General features: G+C 48.6%; 1 protein-coding gene across 4 annotated transcripts in view; it reads left to right on the top strand.

Moving 5' to 3' along the window:
- Positions 1 to 16,061: 16,061 nt before the first annotated feature.
- Positions 16,062 to 24,429, top strand: part of MYZAP (myocardial zonula adherens protein) — a 92,091-nt gene continuing 83,723 nt past the window's right edge. For all 4 annotated transcript variants that reach the window (XM_054716197.1, XM_008143183.3, XM_054716198.1 and 1 more), the window contains exon 1: positions 16,062 to 16,224. In XM_054716197.1, coding sequence (XP_054572172.1) covers positions 16,150 to 16,224 — 75 coding nt within the window. In that variant the 5' untranslated portion in view covers positions 16,062 to 16,149. The remainder of the gene's footprint in view (positions 16,225 to 24,429) is intronic.

Below are 24,429 nucleotides of genomic sequence, written 5' to 3'. Positions count from 1 at the left end.
TTTGACATTCCCACCAGCAGTGTAGGAGCCTTCCAATTTCTCCATATCCTTGCCAATACTTGTTATTATGTGTCTTTTTTATTATAGCCAATTCTAGTGTATGTGAAGTGGTACAGTATCATATTATGGTTTTTATTTGCATTTCCCTAATGGCTAGTGATGTTAAGTAGCCTGGCAACCATTTCATCCATCATTTGCTTATTATCTCTTGGATTCCTATTGTAGGTATTTGAAACATTTTCCAAGCATTTTCACGAGGTCCGAATTCCTCTCATCTCCAGAGATGCCCTTCTCCTCTGCTGCTCCGAAACATCTCCACGCTCGCATTCATTCTTCAACAAACGTTTATTGGGCTCATTTGTGCAGTGTGGGCTAATGGCTGGGGACACACAACGGAGTGAACCATGCTCTTTGTCCTTATCTCTCACTTGTTCATAGTGTCCGGGTACCATTTACAGTCTGCAACTCCTCATCGTGGGACTGCTCTGCTTACTATGAATGCCTTAGTGGCATTTTAGAATTTGGGATAAAATTTAATGACGAAATTTATGGCAACCAAGATTCTGTGTATATCTGAGTGTTAGGCCAGCCCAACCACCTTCCTCGCCATTCTCCCTGCCTCTCATCTTCTACTGCCATGATTCTTCCATGCAGCCTTATCCCTGTTCTCCACACCCCTCCTAGACTGTAGCTTCTCCAGAGGAAGGGATAATTCCCATACCCTCTTGCATTTCCCACAGCCCAAAGATAATACTTGGCACATTAAAAGTATGCAATACAATACCATGCAATGTTCTTGACTCATTTATCATTGAAATAGTAAATGACTAGATGGCAAAATAAGTGAATGGATGAAATTATTCTGTTCTGCTAAGTATGATTTATTTTAGTTTTTAGTTGGCTGAACTGGGGCTCTATTCTGATCCTTATTTTGAACTGGCTTGCATGATATGCCAGGCCAGGTGAACTAACGAGGCTTTATTTTAGTTAAGTATTTATAACAAATAGTGCTGTGTTGTGGAGTTTTGTTTTGTGTTTTTTAGTGTTTGGGGAATGGGAGGAGGTTCACATTTTCTTAGGAACTGAGTTTGTTCATTGCATTTTTGTCACACTGGGTATTAAGTTTCTTCAGGTTCTATTATATTAATTTTTAAAAAAGTTATTATTCATTGATTTGAGAGAGAGAGAGAGAGAGAGAGAGAGAGAGAGAGAGAAACATTTTTCTGTTGTTCCATTTATTTATGCATTCATTGGTTGATTCCTGTATGTGCCATGACTAGGGATCTAACCCTCAGCCTTGGTGTATTGGCGTGACACTCTAACCAACTGAGCTACCTGGCCAGGGCCTTCCTATGGAGTTCTAACTCCTGGCACATTTGGATTTGTTTGCACCTGTAGGGTTTCCAGCACAATGAAATAAAATGACATAGCATAAAATAAAATATCCAAAATCCAATATAAACATGTTGAACAGAGTCATGGTATAGGAGGCTGCATCGAACTCTGCAAGGAAGCCTGGATTTAGAAGTGTCCGGTCATGGTGTACCTTCTCTTTCACCCTCACAGAGGCAGGACAAAGGTCTCTCTCCCTCCAGGACAGGAAATGTTTCTCTCCTGAATGGTTTTGTTGAGGGAGGGAATGGAGAGGGCGGAAGTGGCTTCCGGTGGAGTATCCGCCAGGCCCCTGGAGACAGGATGCAGGGACCCGGGCCCTCCAGCCCCTGTACTCGGGCTGTTTCCTATTTCCAGAGGTATAGGTGGTGGCCCCTGTGATGCAACGGTGATAAATGCATTGTCCTGAGATCTAAACGGGGGAGGGAGGAAACGCCTGGCATTTGTGATTATCTGTCTGCTTATTCTCTGGCATGTTGTCTGGGGCAGATAATGGCCACGGTGGAAAGAGTGTTTCCAGAGGCCTTTGTGAGTGTAACGTCCCAATAAAGGGCTAAGACGTGGGAGACCTACAGCAGGTCTCACAGCCAGGCTAAGCTTGCCCCTCGTCTTCCCCTCAACTTCCCTCCCTCCACTTTGGGGTCTTCCCAGTTGTCCATACTCTGACTCCCCCATCCCCAGCCACTGGCCTTGTTCCCCTCCCACACACACTCTCAGGGCCATGGCTCCCCACAAGTGCCTCTCACGGCCACAGCTCCCCGAGGCTTCCTCTTTCCTGACTCCTCGCCTCCCATCCACTCCTGAAACTGGAAAAGCACATCTTCGCCGAAACCGGTTTGGCTCAGTGGATAGAGCGTCGGCCTGCGGACTCAAGGGTCCCAGGTTCGATTCCGGTTAAGGGCATGTACCTTGGTTGCGGGCACATCCCCAGTAGGGGGTGTACAAGAGGCAGCTGATCGATGTTTCTCTCTCATCAATGTTTCTAACTCTCTATCCCTCTCTTTTCCTCTCTGTAAAAAATCAATAAAATATATTTAAAAAAAAAAAAAAAAAAGAAAGAAAAGCACATCTTCGCTGGTCAGGGAGGAAAGGCTACAGGAGAGCCCGTCCTGCTCCTTTGCTTTTAGTCAGTACTTGCCACGGGCACGTGTTTTACTCATACCCTTCATTTAATACTAACAATCTAAACGGCAGTGCATTTAGATTTTTGTCACACTGGATATAACCATGCCCCCCATTTTACAGGTTGAGAAACAGAGGCTCAGGGAGGGAAATGGACTTCCCTCATAATGGGAATCCCAGGGATGTGAAGTCATAGTTTGATGCAGAGACCTCCCTCTTACTCAGTACATTCTATTTCCTTCTTGCTACTTCCGGCACCATGTGAATGTCTGGGCCAATGAAGTGCCTAAGGCAGCCCTACCCTTGAGAGTTCCTGGTTACACAAAAGCTGGGGAAACACTGGGAGAAGCACAGACCGGCAGGGACAGGAGGGAGTCACGGGGAGAAAGGGACGGTGAGGGAGGAGGCAGAGGCTCTGTGGTGGATGCTGCCCACAGCCCTCTCACTGCCCCAGCTGCACGGAGGGGTGGATGCTGATGGCGCCCAGGAATTGCCCCATGTTAGGCCCCCTTCGCAAAGGCCCAGCCTCCTTGCCTCAGATGAACACAGCTCTGGAGGGCCACCAGCTTCAGAGCACCCATGAGACCGGCCGAGGCCTCGGGTCTGACTGCCCCTCAGGCCAGCCTCCTTCTACCAGCCCTGCTTCCCTCACTCCGAGCTCTCTGCACACAGGCCAACCTCAGATGTGTGTCCCAAGGAAGCCGAGATGCATGGAAGCATGAGGTGTAAGGGTACATAGCATGCTCCAGAGAGCAAAAATAGGCCAAGGCTGTCAGGCTGTAGGGTGTAGGGGATAGAGCATACTGTGCAGGCGGCTCCTGCTGAACAGCCAGTCCAGGACCCAGCCTGCAGCTCTGTGCAGGGCCCTGAGGCCTGACCCATCCTACGAGTAAACTGCTTACAATGTAGGGGAAGTGCAGTTTATGGCCTGAGTAAAGAACAACGAAGACATGTTTGGGAATCACTTTTGTTTGTCGATGCTTTTGGAATGTCAAAGCTGAAAAGCAGCCTCAGACACATCCAGTCCAAGGCCCTCCGCTGTCACCGGGAAGTGTGAAGCCCTGGAGAGGTGACAACGCAGCTGGTGTCAGAGCCACCATGGAACCCAGTTCCCTGGCCTCCAGCACACTGGTCTTTGCACCACCCCTCCGCAGGCTAGTCCTCATTCCCAGGAAGAACTTAAACACGAGCCCGTGATGGTCCACTCATCTCGGTGCTCCGACAGTGACTTGTCCAGAGAGTGCAAATGCCCTTGAAGAAGACTGCCACCCACCAGCTTCCCCCAAGGACTCTGGCAGCTCTCCACAGGGCTCCACACAGTGAGCCCGCATGGCTGGTGCCAGGCGCATTAAGGCTCAGTGTTGTTCTAGAACCTTCTGCGCCTCCCCTACTCCCTATCACATCAAATTCAGCTGTGGTCAAGACAAATGTGGGAGCCATGGACATCATAATGGCGGCCACTCTACCCACCTGCGCACCTGTTCAGTGTTTAGTGTGGGCTCCGGCCCTGGGTGAGCTGGGCCCTCCCTTCTCTGGGGAAAGTGTGATCAGGTAAGCTGACCACCAGCCGGGGCACCTACTGTAATCAATAGCAGTCCTTAGCTTCAGCACATTAACCTCTGATAAATGGATGGCCCTAGACCCATCGCTGTGCTGCAGACAGCGGTGCTCTGTCTTGGCCGTCATGTCTATAACTGAGATTTTGTCTTTCTGTCTGGCTTCGGGGCTTGGCAATTATTAACCCACATCATCAGCCTCCATGTGAACGTCTCTTCCCAGATTAGGCACATTCCAGAAAAGCTGCCTAAAGCAGTGTCTCCTGCTGGGATCTGTGTGATGCTAGCTAGCTTCCAACGAGCTCGATATATTAGTTACTCCATGTGCTGGGAAGGGTCCTGTGGTCATTAAAGTTGGAGAAACATAGTTATTTATCTTTGGAAGATGCTCCATCTACTTTAGGGCACTAAGTCCTATCTTAAACCTGCGTACTTTTGTTTGACTTAGATTTTCCCAATTTTATTTGACTACAGAAACTTTTTTTGCACGAACATCTTTTAACCTCCTTGAAGGGATCAACCTCACCTGTTTCTGAGCCCGGTTTCTCTCCTCTGTCCTGGTTCTTACAACTGGGCTTTCTGTCTGGGCCACACGGTTCTGTGTCTCCCCACGGTCCCTTCTGCATGCTGGGGTCTGGGTTTGTTCCTGTGGCTTTGCTTCCTGCTTCTAGACTCTGGTTTACCTGGGACTGATGGGGTTTCCTGGGACATGGGGCCTCCAGTGCTGAGGCTGAGGACATCCCAGCACCCCCGGGGCATATTGGTCATCTATCCCGATCCCTGCTCTGTGCCTGCAGCCCCTCCGCTCCCTGGAGCCACTCTGGAGCTTGCAAGGCCTCTCCTGGAATTCCTGCCGCTGGGCTCAGCCCACCTGGTGGAACACACAGCTATTTCGCTTTAACTCTCTGCTCCTGATGAATGGTCTGGGACTGTGATCACAAGTTGCTTAAATGCCCATTCCCTCACTAACTTTTCAACTACGCAATCGCAATCTCCTTATCACCCACAGCAAGGGGCGTTCCCTTGCTACCTCTCTGGGCAGAGCCTGACCCCACCCTACCATCCCATCCCATGCCCCCAGCAGACTCAAGGAATCACAGCACCAGGGTGCCCTGTGCCTCTTGAGAGCCACTCAGGCACCGGGGGAGGGACCTCAGTGGAGAGGAAGCTGATGGGCCAGGGCTGCCCCGGCATGGACATGTTTGTGTGGAAGGGAGAGAGAGTCCCAGGGAACAGAAGCTGCAGCCTCCAAGCCCCTCCCCCGCTCTGCCCTGTCACTACATTAAGCAGGGTTTGGGGGATTGGCATCTGGGATCGATGGCCGAGTCTCTGGGTGAGCTGAGCACACAGATGTTTGCTCTGATGAATGAGCAGTCTCTGACGTCAAGGGCTCACTCACAGCGGTGGAGGGTGATAGGGCATGGGAACAAATGAGTGCAATTAGTGTTAAGACTTGTCAGAGCACTGTTGGTGGGGTGATTAATTGGTCCCTGTTTTAACTGCTGTAAATAATTTTCCTTATTCGCCGGCCCTTGCTTGAGCCTTTCTGTTCCCTTGTTCCAGGGCCCTTCTGTAGGTCCAATCAGGAGTTCCTTTCATTCATTAAAGCCCTAACTAATTGAGAGACTGGTGACATTTATTCTGGAAGGGGAGGGGTTAAGGTGACCTGTTGCAGTGGGGAGGCAGAAATAGCCACATCAGAGGGAGGTTTGGATCAGAACTAGATGTTTTTCTAGGTTCAGTGAGCAATGGTGCCGAGACCTTGGATGGACTGATTTGAGCATGCTGTCACCCTGGGGGCCATGGCAAAGGACCACTCATTCATTCATTCATTCATTCAAGGACGAGCTACTGGATGTCTATTCTGTGTCAGGCACTGTTGTAGACACTGGGATTAGAGGAATAAACAAAATAGATGAACACTCCTGCCCTTGTAGATCTTGGATCTTGGTGAGGAGAGATGAGCACTAACTAAATGCAAAAGACTTGGGCTTTGATCTGAAGAGCTGTGAAGCCATTGGAAGGAATGGGTTTAAAAGGATCACAGTAGCCTCTGGATTGTGATTGGACTCTCGTGGGGCAGGGGCAGAGGCAGCATGACCAGTTAGGAGGCCGTTTATAGGGTCCAGGGGAGAGGTAATAATGACTTAAATGTTGGTTATGAAAGTGTTTAGATTTGGGACTTGTTTTGAGGTGAAGCCAGATAGGGGAAATGTAGAGTAAGAGATTAAAAAGAGGAATCAAGAATGATTCCAGGGCCCAGTCAGTGTTGCTCAGTGGTTGAGCGTTGACCTATACACCATGAGGTCTCTGGTTTAATTCCCGGTCGGGGCACATACTGGGTTGTGGGCTTGATCCCAGTAAGGGGCATGCAGGAGGCTGCTGATCAATGATGTTTCTCATCAATGTTTCTATCTCTCTCCCTCTCCCTTCCTCTGTCTCTAAAAGCAATAAAAATCAATTAAAATATATTTTAAAAAGAATTATTCCAGGGATTTGGCCTGAACTACTAGAATGGAGTGACCATTAACCAGAGAAGGCTGTGGTAGAAAGTGTTTTTGGGGAAGTGGGGGGAGGGGATCTTGCACAGAAATATCAGCGTTCCCATGTCCCCCTTCCAGGCAGGGCCACACCAGCCTATATGGTTGTGTGTGGATTAGAAATGGCATCCCTTTCTCTAGTAGAAGCAGCCCCGTGCTGGGGGCACAGTTGACAAGGGGAACATGAGCTCTTCTAGCCGGAAGCCCTGGTGCTGTGAACAACCTTTACAACCCCATGGAGAGGCCCTGCCTGAAGGGATCAGCATATCAGGAAGACCCCTGCAGGCAGGATGGGGCCAGATGCATACTTGGGGCAGAACAAACTGAACTTAGAGCAATAATTGTTCCTATCCCTAGGTCATGTTTAATAGGAAACGTTATACTTGCTCAGCAGCTATAAAGGAAGCCTGTTTGCATGAGTTCATTAGAGGTATAAAGGCGGAAACATAATGTTAGGAAGTATTGTTGGTCTTCTTAGGATTAAAAAAAGTGAATGCTGTTTTGTTTTGAAGTTATATTATCCTCTTCCATTACATGATAATGGCAGGTTAGTTCTTTATATTAATCTCTTAATAAAACAAATCAAATACAGGAAAATAATGGCTTTTATTCTTTTCTGAATGTCTTACATTGGCACTGGTATGGAACACAATATATTTGCTTTGAAGACGCTGTCCCAAATCTAAAGAAGTGTTCCATCCTCTTTCACACTCATATTACCCCCAAAATGACCAGACAAACCATGGTTTTCTTCAGAAGGTTCCTTACAACATACTATAGTCATATAGTTTATACATTCATAAAGCCTCACAATGACCCTGAGAGGTGGGTCATATAGTCATATAGTTTATACATTCATAAAGCCTCACAATGACCCATCACAGGTAAGAAGATTAGGGTTGGAGAGTGGAAATGACCTTCCCAGGACCCTCCAGCTAATATGTGGAAGAGCCTCAATATAAACTCAGGTTAGTTTGGCTCCAAAGCCTATCATCTCTATTAAACAGTGTTCCCCAGACTGCCTGATCTGATGAGAAACCTAACATTCCACAGTCCCAGGGCCCCCGATTCTGGAATTCGTAGGTAATAAATGCATCTACTCTATGCTCCCTCCTCCATCTGACACCTGTGATCTCTCTAGTCATCCTTGATGAGATGTCTTCACCAGTGGTCCCAGAGCCTGGTCAGAGTGCGAAGGCTGGATGGTGCATAAGGAAAAATTGGGGAAGCCTATTAGAATATAGATTTCTGGGTGTTATCCCAGGTCCACTAAATGAGAATATCTGTGGTTCAGGGCCCAGAAACATATTGTTAGCAAGTCCCCGGGTGGCTTTGGTGTGGAGTTGGGCGTGGGGAACCACTGATAGAGTCTCGTTCCAGTGATGGGGAATGCCCTGCCTGCCTCTGTGTTAGCCCTGCTCATCATTTCCACCCTCCTCACTTTCATTTCTTTATCCCCTCTCCTTGGTTAGCTCTGATGATGAAAGTATTGCTTAGATTGCACTGCACTCCATCTCCCTGTAGCTTTTACTTACTGGGCCCCATTCTACACTTTGGGTTACACAGAACAAGTCTAACCCCTCTGCCACAGTGACAGTCCTTCAAGAATTAAAGTCACCTAACATGTTCCCCAGTCTTTTCTTCTCTAAAACAATATTCCCAGCTCTGTCACCTACATCTCCCGTTGTTTAGTGTCAAGTTTTTATGCCATCTGTGTCATATTCTTCTGAAATCATTTGGGCAACCCATACCCTTTTAAACCAGGGCATCCAGAACCGAAAGCCACATTCCAGGCATGGTGGGACCCGCACCACATAGTAGGGAGTTTTGCCTTTCTGGTTCCAGACCCTGCCTCTCTCTAAATGCAGCTTGAACAGGATGAGATGTTCTGGGTCACTGAAGGGTGGGCTTCTGTGGAGCGACTGGCCAGGCTGAGATCCACAGGTATCCGTGGTACATGTCGCTGCTGAGCCGGGTCTCCTGTGTCCTCCACTGGAGCCCTTATTGACTTTGGCCCCAGGGTGAAGACCACAGATTTATTCCTGATGACTCCATCTTGTCAGATTCTGATTCTTGCTCCAGACTCTTGATGTTTTTGGACGCTGTCTCTTCCATCAGTAGGTTGAATGTTCCTCCCTCTGATTCTTTCAGACTGTCTGTATTCATACTGTTTTGTAACAGACTCTCTGGGCCACACAGTGGTCTATGGTCATTCTTGTTCCAGCCATCATTACTTTGAAAATGACATATTACATACCCCTTGGTATTTGTATGCATATCCAAATTTTATACAGATATAATACAGAGATGTAGTGGACACAGTTGGTGCCCACCCAAAGCTTCTCAGTCCTCTTCTACCAGTTCTGTGTGTCTGTTTCCCAGCTTTTGTGTGATTTGATACTAATAGTCTGTACCTGTGACCTTCAGAGGATGTTCCATGGGCATAGAGATCCCTTGCCCTGACCCCACACCAGGGAGTGACTGAAATCAGGAGTGCAGACACGCAGCATAGTGTCTGGAGGCTGAACTCAGGTGCAGCTCACACCCTGGAATTGCTAGGGGGAGCAGGCTCATTGAGAACTTTGCCTCAGATGGTGCCTGGCCCACTTCTTCCCCTTCCTGCATCTCCACTCCCTTCCTGCTTTCTTCCTGCATCTTCTCAATAATTCCCTACACATGAGTTTTTGGCTCAGAGTCTGCTCTGGGAGAAGCTGATGTAAGATGGTAGTCATAGCATGAAAAGGTGTGTCGGGTGTTCTACGTGAATATCTACACTAATAAAAGAGAAACATGCAAATTGACCGTACCTCCACTATGCCCACAAGCCATGCCTACCAGCCAATCAGGAGCAAGTATGCAAATTAACCCAACCAAGATGGCAGCGGCCATGGAGCTAGAGCAAGCAGGAGGCTTGGGTTGCCCCGGCAATGGAGGAAGCCAAGCTTCCCGCCCACCCTGGCCGGCCATGGCCTCCGCTCAAGGCTACAAAGTTTCAATTATAGAAGATAAATAAATCCCAGATACTTGCTTCCAGCTGGCCCTGGCCTCCGCTCAAGGAAGCACTGAAAAAAAAAAAAGAAAAGAAAAGAAAAAACAGAGGGGCTGGGAGCTTGGGTCGCTGGGGGGTGATCAGGCCAGGATGGGATGGCAGTTGCGGGTGATCAGGCTGGTGGGGGGCGGGGCTGTTGGGGGTAAGCAGACCAGCAGGGGGGCCAGTTGGGGGTGAGCAGGACAGTGGGGGGTGCAGTTTGGAGTGAGCAGGCCAGCAGGGGTGCAGTTGGGGGTGAGCAGGCTGGCACAGGGGCCAGTTGGGGGTGAGCAGGCTGGCAGGCAGAGTGGTTAGGGGCAATCAGGCAGGCAGGCAGGCAGGTGAGCAGTTAGGAGCCAGCAGTCCTGGATTGTGAGAGGGATGTCCGACTGCCGGTTTAGGCCCGATCCCTGTAAACCAGCAGTAGGACATCCTTCGAGGGGTCCCAGATTGGAGAGGATGTAGGCCAGGCTGAGGAACACCGCCCCCCCCCCCATGCACAAATTTTGTGCACCGGGCCACTAGTACATATATAAGCATTTCAGGACTTTTTGTTTTTAAAAATTAAAAAAAAATTCCCCTTTGTAGATTAGCCATTCCATTTTCGGTATAAACTCAAGTACAGGTATTACTTATATGTACAGTGGTCCAAATGGGACTTACTGACCAGTCACCAATTCAGATGTTTCAGAAGGAATCTTCTAAATTACTGAAGGAAGCACCTGGGTGCCAAAGGGAGGTGTTCTTGGTAGCACACTGCTCAGGAAGGCCCCTCATTCCTTTAACATTTCTCATCTGACTTATTCCTTCCCATCTGTGATTATTATTATTATTATTTTTTACATTAGGTGGAGCCTACTTCCTCTTAAAGACAGTCATCAGGATGTCTTCCTGGAAAAATAAAGACATAATAGAACGCCTTTGCACCTGCACTTTTTTTTACTACAAGCCATGTAGCTACTTGGAAAGTCAGAAGGATGCCTTCCTCCAGGTGGATGTCCGGATTTGCCCCTGTGTGCTCAATGCATGACAAAGGCCCAGGGCTGAGGACGGGTCACTCGCCCTTTACTCCACCCATTTCCTTTTTTTTTTTTTTTTAAATATGGTTTTATTGCTTTTAGAGAAAGAAGAAGGGAGATGGAGAGAGAGAAAAAAATCTATGAGCGAGAGAAACATTGATTGGCTGCCTCCTGCACGCCCCCTACTGGGGATCGAAGCAACAACCGGGGCTTGTGCCCGGACAGGGAATCTAACTGGTGACCTTTCGGAGGATGGGACTGCCTTAGTTCAGAGCCTCTTTATCTCAGGTCCATACTATTTTAGTAGAAGCCAAAGCACTTTTGACCCTTGGGCAACATGGGTTTGAACTTCATAGGTCCACTTACTCTGGAATTTTTTTTCAAAAACGACGGTAAATGTCTTTTCTCTTCCTTATCATATTCTTAACATTTTTACATTAGCTTACTATATTGTAAGAATATGGTGTATAATACATATAACATACAAAATATGTGTTAATGGACTGTTTATGTTATCAGTAAGGCTTCCAGTCAACAGTAGTAGTTAAATTTTACAATATATTTTTATTGATTTCAGAGAGGAGGAAGAGGGAGAGAGAGATAGAAACATCAATGATGAGAGAGAATCATTTAAAAAAATATATACATTTTATTGACTTTTTACAGAGAGGAAAGGAGAGGGACAGAGAGCTAGAAACATCAATGAGAGAGAAACATTGACCAGCTGCCTCCTGCACACCCCCTACCGGGGATGTGCCCGCAACCAATGTACATGCCCTTGACCGGAATCGAACCCGGGACCCTTCAGTCCGCAGACCGACGCTCTATCCACTGAGCCCAACCGGTTTCGGCAAGAGAGAGAATCATTGATTGGCTGCCTCCTGCACACCCCCAAATGGGGATTGAGCCTGCAACATAGGCATGTGCCCTTGACTGGAATCAAACTCAGGACCTTTCAGTCCGCACGCCAACGTTCTATCCACTAGGGCTAGTAGTTAAGTTTTAGGGAATTCAAAACTTATACACAGATTTTCAATTATGCCAGGGGGAGGGGATAGGCACCTCTCACCCTGCATTGTTCAAGGGTCAGCTGTACTTGGCCTGCAGTCTCTGCCTGCCATCTGTACTCCTCTCTGCAGCCTGATCTTGTCACTGCCCTGGTTGCAGACCTTCAAGAGGTATCCATCACTTGCAGATCGATTCTCAACTTTATTCAAGGCCTTTTGCAACCTTATTCCATACCACTTTGTCTCTGGGCTCTCCCTCTGCCCTGAAGTTCAAGCTAAAGGGCTAACACACATTTCCCAGACCCTCTGACCTCACGGTTTCCTGTGGCCCCTCACCCCCTAATGCCCCAACTTTTCCTCCTCATTTTCCCAGGGAGCCTTTCCTGTCCTCTGCTGCAGCCGCAGCTTGGATTCCCTCCTCCGGTGTCCATCACGGTGCTCTGGATGCCTCAGGTCTGTGCCTAACCCAGACCAAGAGGTGAACAGGCAAGTCCACAGACTCTGGAGCCTTCTGGCCTGGGGCTGACGCTTGGAACCGCAGGCAAGTCACTTCACCTCCCCGGGATGTGATTTCCTCATCTGCAAAACAGGGGACATAGTGGCCTCTTCCTCACTCAGTTGCTGGGAAGATTAAATTAATTGATGTCTTTTCAGCCTTTTGCACAAAGTAAGTGCTGTATACGTGTTAGTTATCATTTTACTAAGTACACGTCTCTCTTCCCAAATTGATTGTGAACTCCCAGAAAGCAGGGGCTGTCTTACTCACCTCTGTGTCCCCAGCACCTGGCACACAGTAGGCCCCTGGTATATATTTGTTCAATGAATTGGCTTATTATTACTCTGCCAGTAGTTCATTTGTTCAAGGGTTAACCGGTGAGCGCAGCGTTATTTTCAGTGAGCTTGTATTCCCCAGAGTGGTTCCAGCCCCTGTGTCTAGACAGGTTTTTAATGCCGAGTATCTGGGTGGCTTGGCCAGGGGATAGGGTTCCTCTCAGTCTGCTTTCCTTATCTCTAGGCCCTGTTCTCTGCTTCTCAGACACCCCGTGAATGCGGGGTGTTTCTTGTTCTACTTTATCCAAAGAAGCTTTGTAATTCAACACCCTTGTCCTTGGGTTGGAAATGTGTCCTTTTTTCACTGTGAAAATCTGGTCTCTGTTTGACATTCAGAGCAGGAGAATATGCCAGGACTTTGCGATGTGACAGCTGAACGAAGAAGAAGAAAAGGGAAGCCTCAGAAACGTAAGAGGGAAGAGGGCACGAGTAACAGGAAGGCTGGCATTGCTTGGGCTCACCTACTCTGGGTCCTTGTCCAGCAACTCAATTCCTGATTGTTTCTGCCAAGAAATAATGATAGTCTTTACTGGTGAGGACTTTGCTGGAGAAATGGGTCCCCTCATAAGCCTGTCAACTAAAGATGCCAATGGAGAACTCAGAGGGGCCTCAGCAGAGAGCAGCAATTCCGCAGGCAGAGGGTGGGAGGACATGAGCGCGAAATCTAGGATTGGGTGAGAGAAGGAGGTGCACCAGTGATTGAATTCAAGAAAAAGAAGGGCGTTTATACAGACCTCTAGAATTGTCTGCAGACCTGTGCTTTAGCCGAGAGATTTAGGACCGCTCTCAGGAATACGTGGCTATTGCTGTGGATGCAAAGGGATGGCAGCGGAGACAGTTCTGTCAGCGATCCTGTGCCCTCCAGCGCAAACAGTGGTGATCCTGTCACCAGTGCTCACGGGGGGCCCAGGTAGATGGGGGCAATGTTGAAGGGGAATAGGGTGACCTGCCACATCAGAGTACTGTTCCTGTCAAGTCTGCCCCTTTCGACCCTCATTTCTGTGGACCGTGGAGGACTCTGGCTGGGGTAGAAGTGCTCAGCTTTTGATTCCTCTTTCGAAGAGTCAATTCTTCCTTTTTATCTTCCCCCGGAACTGTTCATAGAAACCTGTGACTGCGACTTCATTTCTGACTTTTCCTTTTCATTCTAGGCCCATCTTTTCACTGATTTCTCAATCCCTACTTATCTTTCCATTTTTCCCTTCTCCTCCTTTCCACTCTCCTCTCTCGTGCAGTTCCTTATTCATTGGCCTGGCAGAGAGAGGGGCTCTGGCATAAGCCAGAGCCTGGCATCTGTCCAATCCCGTCACCCACAGCCCTTAGTGACAGCCGGCATGAGGAACTTTCCTGGCTGAGACCATCCTGGGACTCTGGCTGCTTCAGCTGGAAAGCTGCTTGGAGACCCTCACCACCCTAGAAGCTGGGTTGAGAAGGATCTTGGTTTCTGTATTGCTTGATCATAAGTGAGCTGAAATATTGCTCTGTAACATCATTTCTTCATTCCTTCAACATTTACTGTGCACTTACAACATGCCAATTACCGTGCTGAGTACTGGGCAGGAAGAGGTGTAAACAAGATCCAGTTTCCACAAAGAGCTCACACGCAGGTGTGCAGCCTGCTGCTTTTGCAATGCACCATAACACAGTGTATTATATTAACAATATGAAAAAGACTTGGGTAGATGGAGGAAAAATGAGTCCATGGGCCACACTTCCTCTCAGAAGCTGACTCCATCTTGGGTGGTCACTTGGGTGGTTGCCATAATGTAAATAAACATGGATGATGCCATGCTATTTTGACTCTGTCTGAACAGCAGCCCATTTCCTTTCTCCTCAGGGCAATGCAACAAAACAACAATAATCATTAGCCTTTTTCTGCTGAGGTAGCCATGCAGATCTTTCTAACCCATGTTGGCTTTCAACAGCCACCTTTTGACCGCGTTTTATTGAAAGCAGACCCACATTTTAGTCTTGCAAAAGTCTCCCACGAGTAGGAGCTGCATGGAAGTACATTGGAAAGACACCCCTCATGAATGACCTCTTTTTAGAAGAATGGTTGGATGGGAGGATGCAGGGAGAAGTGTGGTAAAAAGCAGCAGACCTGCAATTAGAAGTCCCAGTACTTCACCAAGTATCCTAATGTGCCTGGGCCTCGGTTTCCTCATTTGCAAATGGGGAAGCATCCACCTTGTTGGGTCATGGTGAGAATTGGTGAGAAAATGCTTATAAAGCACTTAGAATGCAGGCACGGCAGCAGTGGTGATGATGGCCTCACTTCCTAGTCTGCAGAAGGAGCAAGTGTCTGTCCAGCAACATTGAGCATCTTCCATATTGGTGCCACACTGGAGGCTGAGAATGGTCCAGCAGCTCACCATTGGGGAAGGGGACACACACACACACACACACACACACCCCTCTAACAGCTGCTGAGTTCATGAGGTTGGGTGTGCAGGGCAGGAGGGTCCTGGAGAGCTTGGTGGGGAGGCAGTGTTTGATCTGGGCTTTGAAGGGTGAGTAGAAAGAGATTATCTGCAGAAAAACACATCAAGTTCTTCATGATCTGCCTGGACTCCCTTCTGCTGCTTCTCTACCATTAGCCCCTTACACTGGGATATTTTCAGTTCCTCAAAAATAGGCCATACCTTCTCTTGCCTTCTAACCATCTTTGCACAGGCCCATTCTTTTGGCCTGGAACTCCTTCCTCTGCTGGGGGGGCGGGGGGAGAGGGGGAGGGGGTAGCGTAGTAGACAAGCAAGGCACCAGGGTCAAACTGTGGAGTCCATCCTAGCTTTGCCACTTACCAGCCAGTGGGGCCCCTGCTGTGTTACTCAGCCTCCTGGTGAGTCAATGTCCTCAGCTGCATAATGGGGGTGCAGGCTAATAATAGTGCCTACCTCAAAGGCTGGCTACGGGGACTGATTGCCAGCGGCCCACAGTAATCGCTGAATATTAAACAGGAGCAGTTTGTGGTGAACACTCTATCCTACTTGTATTTCAGGTCTTAGCTTAGTCATCAGCTCCTCTTGGGGGTGTTTCCTACACAGGCCAACACCTAAGGCCAGGTTGAGTGCTCCCTATGGCATCTCCTCTTCCACCAAATTACCAACACCTGTCATCTCTGTGTCCCCACCGGATTGCAAACTCCGTGAGGACAGGGGACGGTTGATTGCAGGCTGCTGGGAGGGACACATGGTAGGCACTCCATAAATACTGAATGAATGACTTGGGGTGAGGGTCCTGGCGACCCCCAGGGATATGGCAGAGCCTCCTGGGGCAGATAGGGTGGGAGTGGGCCATCAGAGCATCTGAGGATGAAGGGACAGGTGGACCTTGACACCGCAGACAGCAGTGAGAGCCCCGGCGTCCAGGGAGGACGCACATCGCCTTAGGGGTAGGATGCCTTTCAACTTTGGCCTTCCGCCCCCTTCGGAGAAAATGCAGCCGGACGAGTAAGGCGGGGGCTGTCTCGGGCCGCGACGGCCCCGCCCCCGGGCCCGGCCCCGCCCCCGCCTCCTCGCCGTTCCCGCCCCCGCCCCCGCCCGCCTCGCCCCAGCCGCAGTGGCTACTGGCCCGCGGCGCCCCCACGCAGGCGGGACCGCGCTCATTCCGCCGGGAGCAGCGCCGCTCGGAGCCCGCGTCCACTGCCGCTGCGGGATGCTGCGCTCCACGTCCACCGTCACTCTGCTCTCCGGCGGCGGCACCAGGGCGCCCGGGACACCCAGCCGGAGGGTGAGTAGCTGGGGACGGAGCCGCCGAGGTCCTGCTTCCCCGGTCCAGCCGCCCGGCAGGAGGGGGCTGGGGAAGGGGTCGCGCGGGAGCCGGTCCCTGGCCCCGACGCCCCACCCTGGCTCAGCCTTCGGATGCTGCTTCAGACCGGCCTTGACCCTTCATCTGGACGCCCCGGGGGCGGAAGTGTTTAGGGGACTTTCTGGAATTCCCAGAGATTTCCTCCCTTTCCTGACTCCCCTGCCAAGACAAGTTTATTGGCACCATTTTAAAAAGCAAGGGGGACATTTCTGCAGTATCCCTACCTTGAGACTCAGAGGTAAAGAACGTCTTTGACACCCAAACTTCCCTCCTTCCAGCGATTGAAAAAGGGTCTCTGGTCCCCACTGGTGACAGAATGACACCGCTTGCTGGTGGAGTGCGCTTAGCCATACCAGGTCGTCTTCACCGGACAAAGTCGGGGCCAGCCGCTGGAGCCCAGTTGCCTGTGGCGTGGATTTATGCAAACCACTTTCTTCTTTCTGATTTAAATATGAGCACTGTGGCCGCAGAAGCGGCCCTGCTAGCCTTGGGCACCATCTCCAGGGAGGTTGCCCTTTGGAAGCGCTCCGTATCTCTGCGACCTTTTTTGCATCTTATCTCTGCGACCTTTTTTGCATCTTTTCTCGCCTCTCCAGGTGCTCTGGGAAAGAAATGCTAGGCACACGCAGGTTGCATCTTTCTCTTCCAGATCAGCACCTCAGAGCACACTGCCAGGGCCTTGGCTTGAGCTCCTCAGTTCATCTACTCATCATGATATTCAGTACTTATTATTTGGTGCCTCTTTTCCATGGTTGAGACATCTCGTGTGTTTCCCCAGGGTTTAGCTAAATGGATGATTTAGTCCAAGTCAGGGCCACTTTGGTATCTAATTGTGGTCAAGTCTTGTAGACATGCATGATTGCTTTGGATATACTTCAGCTGAGTGACTAGCAGTTGCCTTATGCTGTCTTTCTTTAGCTCTGGAAGGAAGGCGTTGTGTTACTTTTGGGTGTGGACCAAGTGATGAGTTCTGGCTGTGTGTGCAGGTGTGTGAGTGTGTGTGTGCACACACCCATCTGCGCATGAATGTGCACATACACCGGACAGTTAGGATTGACACAATTCTGGTTGTTCAGTCATTAGCTTCATAAAGCGTGATCCCCATTAGGTCCAAGTAGGTTTCCAACCACAGTCCCGGCCTTATCCAAGATGGGTATTTGCCTTTTTCTGTGGAAACCCTTCACAGTTGGAACACAGTTGCGATCGAGAAAGAATAGAGAAGGGGTCCTCAAACTTTTTAAACAGGGGGCCAGTTCACTGTCCCTCAGACCATTGGAGGGCCGGACTATAGTTTAAAAAAAACTATGAACAAATTCCTATGCACACTGCACATATCTTATTTTGAAGTAAAAAAACAAAACGGCAAAAACACCCGTTTTTGTGTGGCCCGCGGGCCGTAGTTTGAGGACGCCTGGAATAGAGTCACGGAAAGGCTAATCCTGAGCCAGGACAGTCATGTGTGAATGGGATTGCATGAATTACATTGTCTAAGTCCCCATCTAGAGGTGGGAGCTGATTGGAGCAGCTGGAGTGATAATGTGGGTGGATGCAAACGTGACAAGTATCAAGATAACCTTTCTGAAGATGTTTTCTCAAAATTTAGTTTCAAGAATTTCTTTAGTTTTACGTGTTTTGGTGTCTGGCACAGTAGACACACTATTGAGGAGACTCTGCCATTTGAATAAGACAACCTAAATACTTTGGAGAGAAGGGGTCAGGGCCCCGAATCAAACCATGCAGGGCTGTTCTGAGCACATGAGTACTTGTTTTGAGAAGATATCTAAAGGTTCTAGGACTTCCTTTATGATTTCCACCTCTGTTCATGATTTGCCAATGTCATGAGTACTGTCTGTGTGTGTATGTGTATGTGGGTGGTGTGTGTGTGTGAGATGAGAGGCTGTGATCTTTTGATTGATGCTTGATTGATATATTAAACAACATTTATAGATCTCCTCTGTGTGATTCAGGGCCAGACACTGGGGTTCACTCTACCTGTGGAGGCAAACTGTCACAGACTACCACCATACAGTGTGATGGTTGCCCTAGTGGGGCAGAGTGTTGATAAGTCCAGTGGAAGCTGCAAGGACAGGCTCTTCTGGAAGCATCTGAGCAAGGCCTCCCTCTGCAGGAGATATTTGAGTTTAGTCTTGCAGGGTGAGTAGGAGTTTGCAGGGCCATTGACATTTTTGGGATGCTGAAAGGAGGAACTATCATTCTTCTGAACGGAACTCTTCTGACATACACTGTATAGCAGTGGCATATTGGGCCTGCTTTAGAGCAAAACACTTACTATTTTTTTTTTTGGAAAACAGGAGCACACTGTCTTGAAAATAAAATTGTAGACCAAACAAGTAATCATGAAACGTGTTCCTGAGGTTGAAAGTTTTTCAATAAACTCTGCACTGTTCTGTCTTTCCTTTCCGATGTTGGACAGGTGATGGTCTTGAACACTAACATTGGCCATTAAAATAGCATTTCTGTTTTCTTACCAAATTAGGGGCTGCAGGGGAACCAGGTTGTGTTGGTGTAGACATTCAAGTCAACCAGAAATGGTGGTGACAGCTGACACTGAGCAGGGAGTTCTCTGAGTCAGCTGCCAGGGGTGGTGTGGCCAGACCAGACTATCACCAGTTATCCTTCACTGAGTGGCTGCCACCTGCAATTTATACTTCCTTCTTATCTGAAATCATCTTTCAAGGAAGAAAACAACAACTGTAGGTGGGAGAGTAATTTCTGTCAGCTGATAAACAAAGCTCTAAGAGGCATGTATGGAGGCCAACAGCAGGGGTTGTGAAATTGTTAAAACAATCTGCCTCCAAACCAGTTGTGCTCTAAAAATAGTTTTATCTATGGCAACAGCAGGAAGATAAATTGGCTGGAGAATAACCATAGACAGAAAAATGACCTTGGAGAATGGGGAAAATATTTTTAAAATACTGACATTGCTTCATGGTTTTGAAAGAAATTTTGTAAATGCAGTGAATCCCACTGAACGAGCCTTTGAAGTGAAAGGTCAGTTGTGTGGCCAGGTTGTGCGCTTTTGGGGGAAGGCACATGGTGCTTTGTGCAGCCAAATATTTTTGGTCAAGCCGTCCAGTTAGGGTGGTATGAGACCTGTCAAGGGTGTCTTCCCGCACCATTAGGTATTAAGAATATCTCCTACTGATAATAAAAGACTGTTGACTGATGTTACTGTTATCCTGGCCCCTCGGTGGCATATAAAACAAAACAAAACAAAACAAAACCCTGGCCCTGGTTGGCTGGATAGCTCAGTTGGTTAGAGCATCGACCAGGTACGCCAAGGTTTCAGGTTTGATCCCCGACTAGGGAACATACAAGAATCAACCAATAAGTGCATAAATAGGTGGAATGACAAATCAATGCCTCTCTCTCTCTCTCTCTTCCTCACTCTAAAGTCAATTAAAAAAACAACAACACTAAAAAAACAAACCCCAAACCCAACAAGGCCACAGGGATAGGACTGTCTCCTAGCCTGCCCTTGCCCACACTTCTGTTTATTTGGCAGAGGCTTCCTCTGTGAAATGCCAGAATGGGCCTGCCAGTCATCACTTCCTAGCTCATGCACCACTCTCCTGGGTCCCATTTCTGTCTGATTGGCTCAACACAAAGAATTCTCTTTAGCTGGGCAATGAATGGGCCTGACAGGTATTTACCTCATTTCCCTTTCCTTTTCACAGAAACACTGTGTGCATAACCTCTGTATTGTCCCACAGGCTCTGAGGAAGGGACACACAGTGTTGTGGGACCTCAGGGTCTAGGGAGGGAAGTTGGCTGAAGCATCCACCAGGGAGGGGATGGGCAGGGGGCTTGCTGGCCCCTCACTACAGCCCTCCTGAGCCAGACCCTGACAGGCCAAGTTACAAGGTTTGGGAACCCTGGCATCCTTGGGGCTTAGCCCAAAAGCCTCTGCCACTAAAAGTTGACAGTCATATCTCAGGAAAAAAGAAAAAAAAGAAAAAAGAAAGAAATGTCCCAGCTTCTCTGGTTTGTTTTGGTTCACCTATCTTGCTGTGTCAGGTGTAGGATGAGTCCTCAGGACTATTAAGGAAACTTGAGACCTGGAAGCTTCTAGTCACTTGGGAAACCCTCTGAAGTCAGTCAGCTTCAAAAATGGTCTAATTGAGTTCAGGGAGCTGTGGATCCAGTGCTAGCTAACTAGAGACCATGTTGAAATGTTTCGATCTAAAATGCTTTCAGCGTTGGCCTGTGGACCTAAAGGTCCCTAGGTTCCATTGGTTGCAGGCTCCTCCCCGGCCCAGGCCCTGGTTGAGGCGTGTGCAGGAGGCAAACAATCGATGTATTTCTCTCATATAGATATTTCTCTCTGTCTTTCCCTCTCTCGTCCACTCTCTCTGAAAATCAATGGAAAAATATCCTAGGGTGAGGGTTAAAAAAAAAAAAATGCTTTCAGTGATTCTGTGTGTTGTGGTCTTAGAGCTTCCTGTGGCGATCTCTCTCAGGCTAAAACAATTCTAGAATTGCCCAACACACTGAAGAGTAACACAGTGGTATTTACTGCTTTTCCCTCTTTAGATGAGTGATATTCCCTAAATGTCAATCATATTGTTGACTCTTACTTGTTCCTTAAGGCCAGAGTGAAATGCAAAATTCAGTCACCTGAGTCCTGCTTCAAGAGCCCCCTCATTTTGTGGAAATGCAGACACTCCTGGGACAGTGTTCTAGAAGGTCCCTTTGCCAGAGAAAGTACAGACCCCTTAGTTTAGCATCCAGGCCCCTCTGATCTGCCTTTCGTTCCCTGTCCCCGCCCCCCATGTATCCTCTTTCCAGATATTCCAAACTACTCGCCATTCCCCAAGCTTTCCATGCTGTTCCTTGCCTTGCTGCCATTTTTGTACCTCTCCTCTGATGAAGGGTCATCTCCTCCAGGAAGTGTGCCCTGAACCCTCCTCCTCTCCTGTGTGCCCCAGAGGCTTGTGAACCCTGTCATTGTTTGCATCACCTGCCATTAACTACTTCAGGGACCCTCCCTCCCCAGGCCTGCTGTTCTGGGTGCTTAAAAAGAGGCGCGTCACCAGGGTCCTAAAGGAGCCACACTTAGCATTGGATTGGCAAAGGGGAAAACAGGAAGAGAAGCTTGGGAGTAAAGCCAGCCCATCAACTCTGGCTCACCTGGGCAGGAAGCAGGTGACAAATGGATGGGAGTGCTGGCCCAGGTGAGGAGAGGAGTCTGACAGTTCTGGGAAGGCCTCCAATTTTGCAGTTACCTCATCCTGTTGCATAGTTGGGGTTTCATTCCTTTGGTTAAGTCAGTGGTTCTCAGCCCTGGTTGTACATAGCATCACCAGGAAGCTTAAAATACCTGTGCCCAGGCGCCACCCCAGACCTTTTAAACAAGAACCTCAGAGAGCGGAGAACAACATTCGTATTGTTCAGGAAGCTCCCCGGGTGACTTCAACGTGCAGCCAAGGATCGCAGTTCCTTCTTCCAGCTTTGCTCTCCCTTTACAGCTTTTGTGGAAATGCAGCCACTCCTGGGACAGTGTTCTGGAAGGTCCCTTTGGCCTCGTGGAAGGGCCAGGCTGTCGGGAGGGGCAGATGGGGGGTCATACACTGCAGGTCACCCCGCTGTCTCTCTGAGCATTCACTTACCTGCGTGCTCTCCCTGATCTTGGCGTTCGCACATTGTGTGCTGATACAGAAGTGAGCCAGCATGACAGGGAGAGAGGTCGCGTCTCCTATTTATGAATTTTATGAATTTTTTCTGGAGCCAGCCCTGACACGGGAAAGGGGTCAGGGGTCAGCACGCTACTATCCATGGGCCAAAGCCAGTCCTTGGCCTATTTTGTATACTTTGAGCTAAGCATGATTTTTATAGTGGCCTGGGAAACCTAAATGTTTACTCTCTGGTACTTACAGAAAAAGTTTGCCCCACCCTGATGTAGATAATCAGGCCTTCAAGTTCAGGGCCACAGCAGAGATAAGAGGCCTACTCCAGAACAGGCATGCCCTGTTCCACACTGCTCGCCCTGAGCTTTCTGGAGAGTTGATGCTTGTGCTGAGCAGAGAGGGTGTGGGATCCATCCTCCCGCCACAGCCACAGGGTCCACCCCTTCTCTTGTTAGGTGGAGCTGGGCAAGGGCCCCACAGTCACAGCGCAGACCAGGGCTGAGAGAAATGTAAATGCAGTTGGCTAATTTCCTTAGGGAAATCCATGGTCGTAAATGGGTTAGCAACACCTGTCACCTCTCAGGGTCATCTTCTCCACGCCTTTTTATTTGAGATGGATAGTTTTCCTCAAGTAAGCCCAGGTGCCTGAAGCTGAGAGCATAATGGCATGTAGATCCCCATCCCCTACTTCTCCCCCCCCCTCCCTGCCCCCCAGATGGAGACCAGCCCTCTGCCTCCACAAAGGGGTCAGAAACAAACCCCAGAGAGCATGCTTAGCTTCCAGGGACCCTGAGTTGCAGACAAGGGGTAGCTTGTGTATTTTCTTGTGGCGAAAACTTGAATGCTTGTGGTGGTGGCTTGAATGCTGTCTGCCCTTCACTTGTGCTCCTTCCCATGGGGTTTAGTTTGAAGAATGTGGGAGGCTCTCTAGGCAGTTTCAGGCATATTCTCCTTACTGTGTATTAGTTCAACCCCGAAAGAAATCCATACTGATATTTACTGAGCAAGGGCCTATGTTGTGTTGATTCTATTTTAAGCTCTGTAAGGGCTACCAATTCAGTTAGGGCACAAAGCTTGCTTGATCTCTCCATTTTCCCCTTCTGTCATGTTGCAGTGTGTGGACATAACAGGAGGTGGTGAATTATTATGTAATTCAATAATTGCTATCGAATCACTGAACTCAGGTTTGAGTTTTAGTTCCTTCCTCCAGCCTTCCATTAGAGGCCTTGCTTCTGCAGCAGCCATCTGTAGGTTGTTAGAGGTTGGCCTCTGCCTATTTGCCCATTTTCTGTTCTACTCCAGCTTAGGCTGCTGGCCCACTTACCATTCTTAGAACAGGCCAGCTTCTGCGCCTTTGACCATCCGGGAGCAAACACCTTTCATGGTAGTTGTCTGTTATTCTGACTATGAGTTGTCCAAACCTCACTGACTTGAAAAGTTCTTTCTGTACTTCTATACCCAGTACAAATGTCAGCTCTAGGAGCCTTTCCATATATGCTCCTGCCTCCAGTTAAGATGATTGTTCTCCTTCCTATATTCCTATAGTAATCAAGGATACTTACAGAGGGCTTAATATGTGCCAGAAACTGTTCGCAGCCCTTGACATGTACTAGCTAATTTAATCCTCACCACAGTCCTAAGAGAGTGGTTCTGCAGTATTGTTGGCTCTGTTTTACAACTAAGGTAACTGAAGCTGAAGATCAAGTAGCTTTCCAAAGGTTTCAGAGCTAGTCAGTGTCGGGGCCAATATTAGAATCCGGGAAGTGGAGTTCACCAATCTATCCTGTCCCTCAGGACCTTGTGTTGGTGACACTAAGTCTTCTTGGTTGCCTCGTTTGGGTGTGCTTTTGGATTCTGAGCTCCTGGGGGCATGGCTGTTTCTTTTTCATCTTGGGACCCTTAGAGCCCTTAAAAGTATTTTACAAGTAGTGGGTGCTCAGTAACTGAGTGATCAAATACACTGAGTCCATCTTTCTGCTTTTATGCACTGGAGGGGACCCTCATGTATAAGGGTGGCTGGCCCAATAGCCGTGGTGTTCAGGATAGATAATTTTAGCATTCTTCATTGTTCAGAACACAAGGCTGAGCCAGCCACTGTGGGAACCCCTGAGAATAAAGTACCCTACCTGCCTCTCAGGTACTGCCCAGCGTGTCTTGCCCTGAGTATTGTATATCTGAGTTTCAGGAAACCATCGAGATCAGCATCACCAAATGCTGAGAGATTTGCCTTGATCTTACTCAGTGAGAGATTTCCCCATAAGTGGATTTCTGAAAACAAATGAATAAGGAGAGGTAAACCACACCAGGTCCACCTAGTGGGTGCATTCAGGGGTTATTTCTCATAATGCTTCTGTTGAGGAATTCAGCGGACCATCCAGACCACTGAGATGTTCTGTTTGCCGCTCCCAAGGCAGTCCTGGGGGTTTAGAAAAGGTTGATATCTTTCTTCCTATCTTTCTGATACATTGCTCTCAATCTT

The sequence above is a fragment of the Eptesicus fuscus genome, chromosome 5 (genome assembly GCF_027574615.1).
Source record: "Eptesicus fuscus isolate TK198812 chromosome 5, DD_ASM_mEF_20220401, whole genome shotgun sequence".
In the NCBI taxonomy this organism is placed as follows: domain Eukaryota; kingdom Metazoa; phylum Chordata; class Mammalia; order Chiroptera; family Vespertilionidae; genus Eptesicus; species Eptesicus fuscus.
Note: the sequence above shows the minus strand (reverse complement) of the source record. Positions and strands in the feature narration are given on the sequence as shown.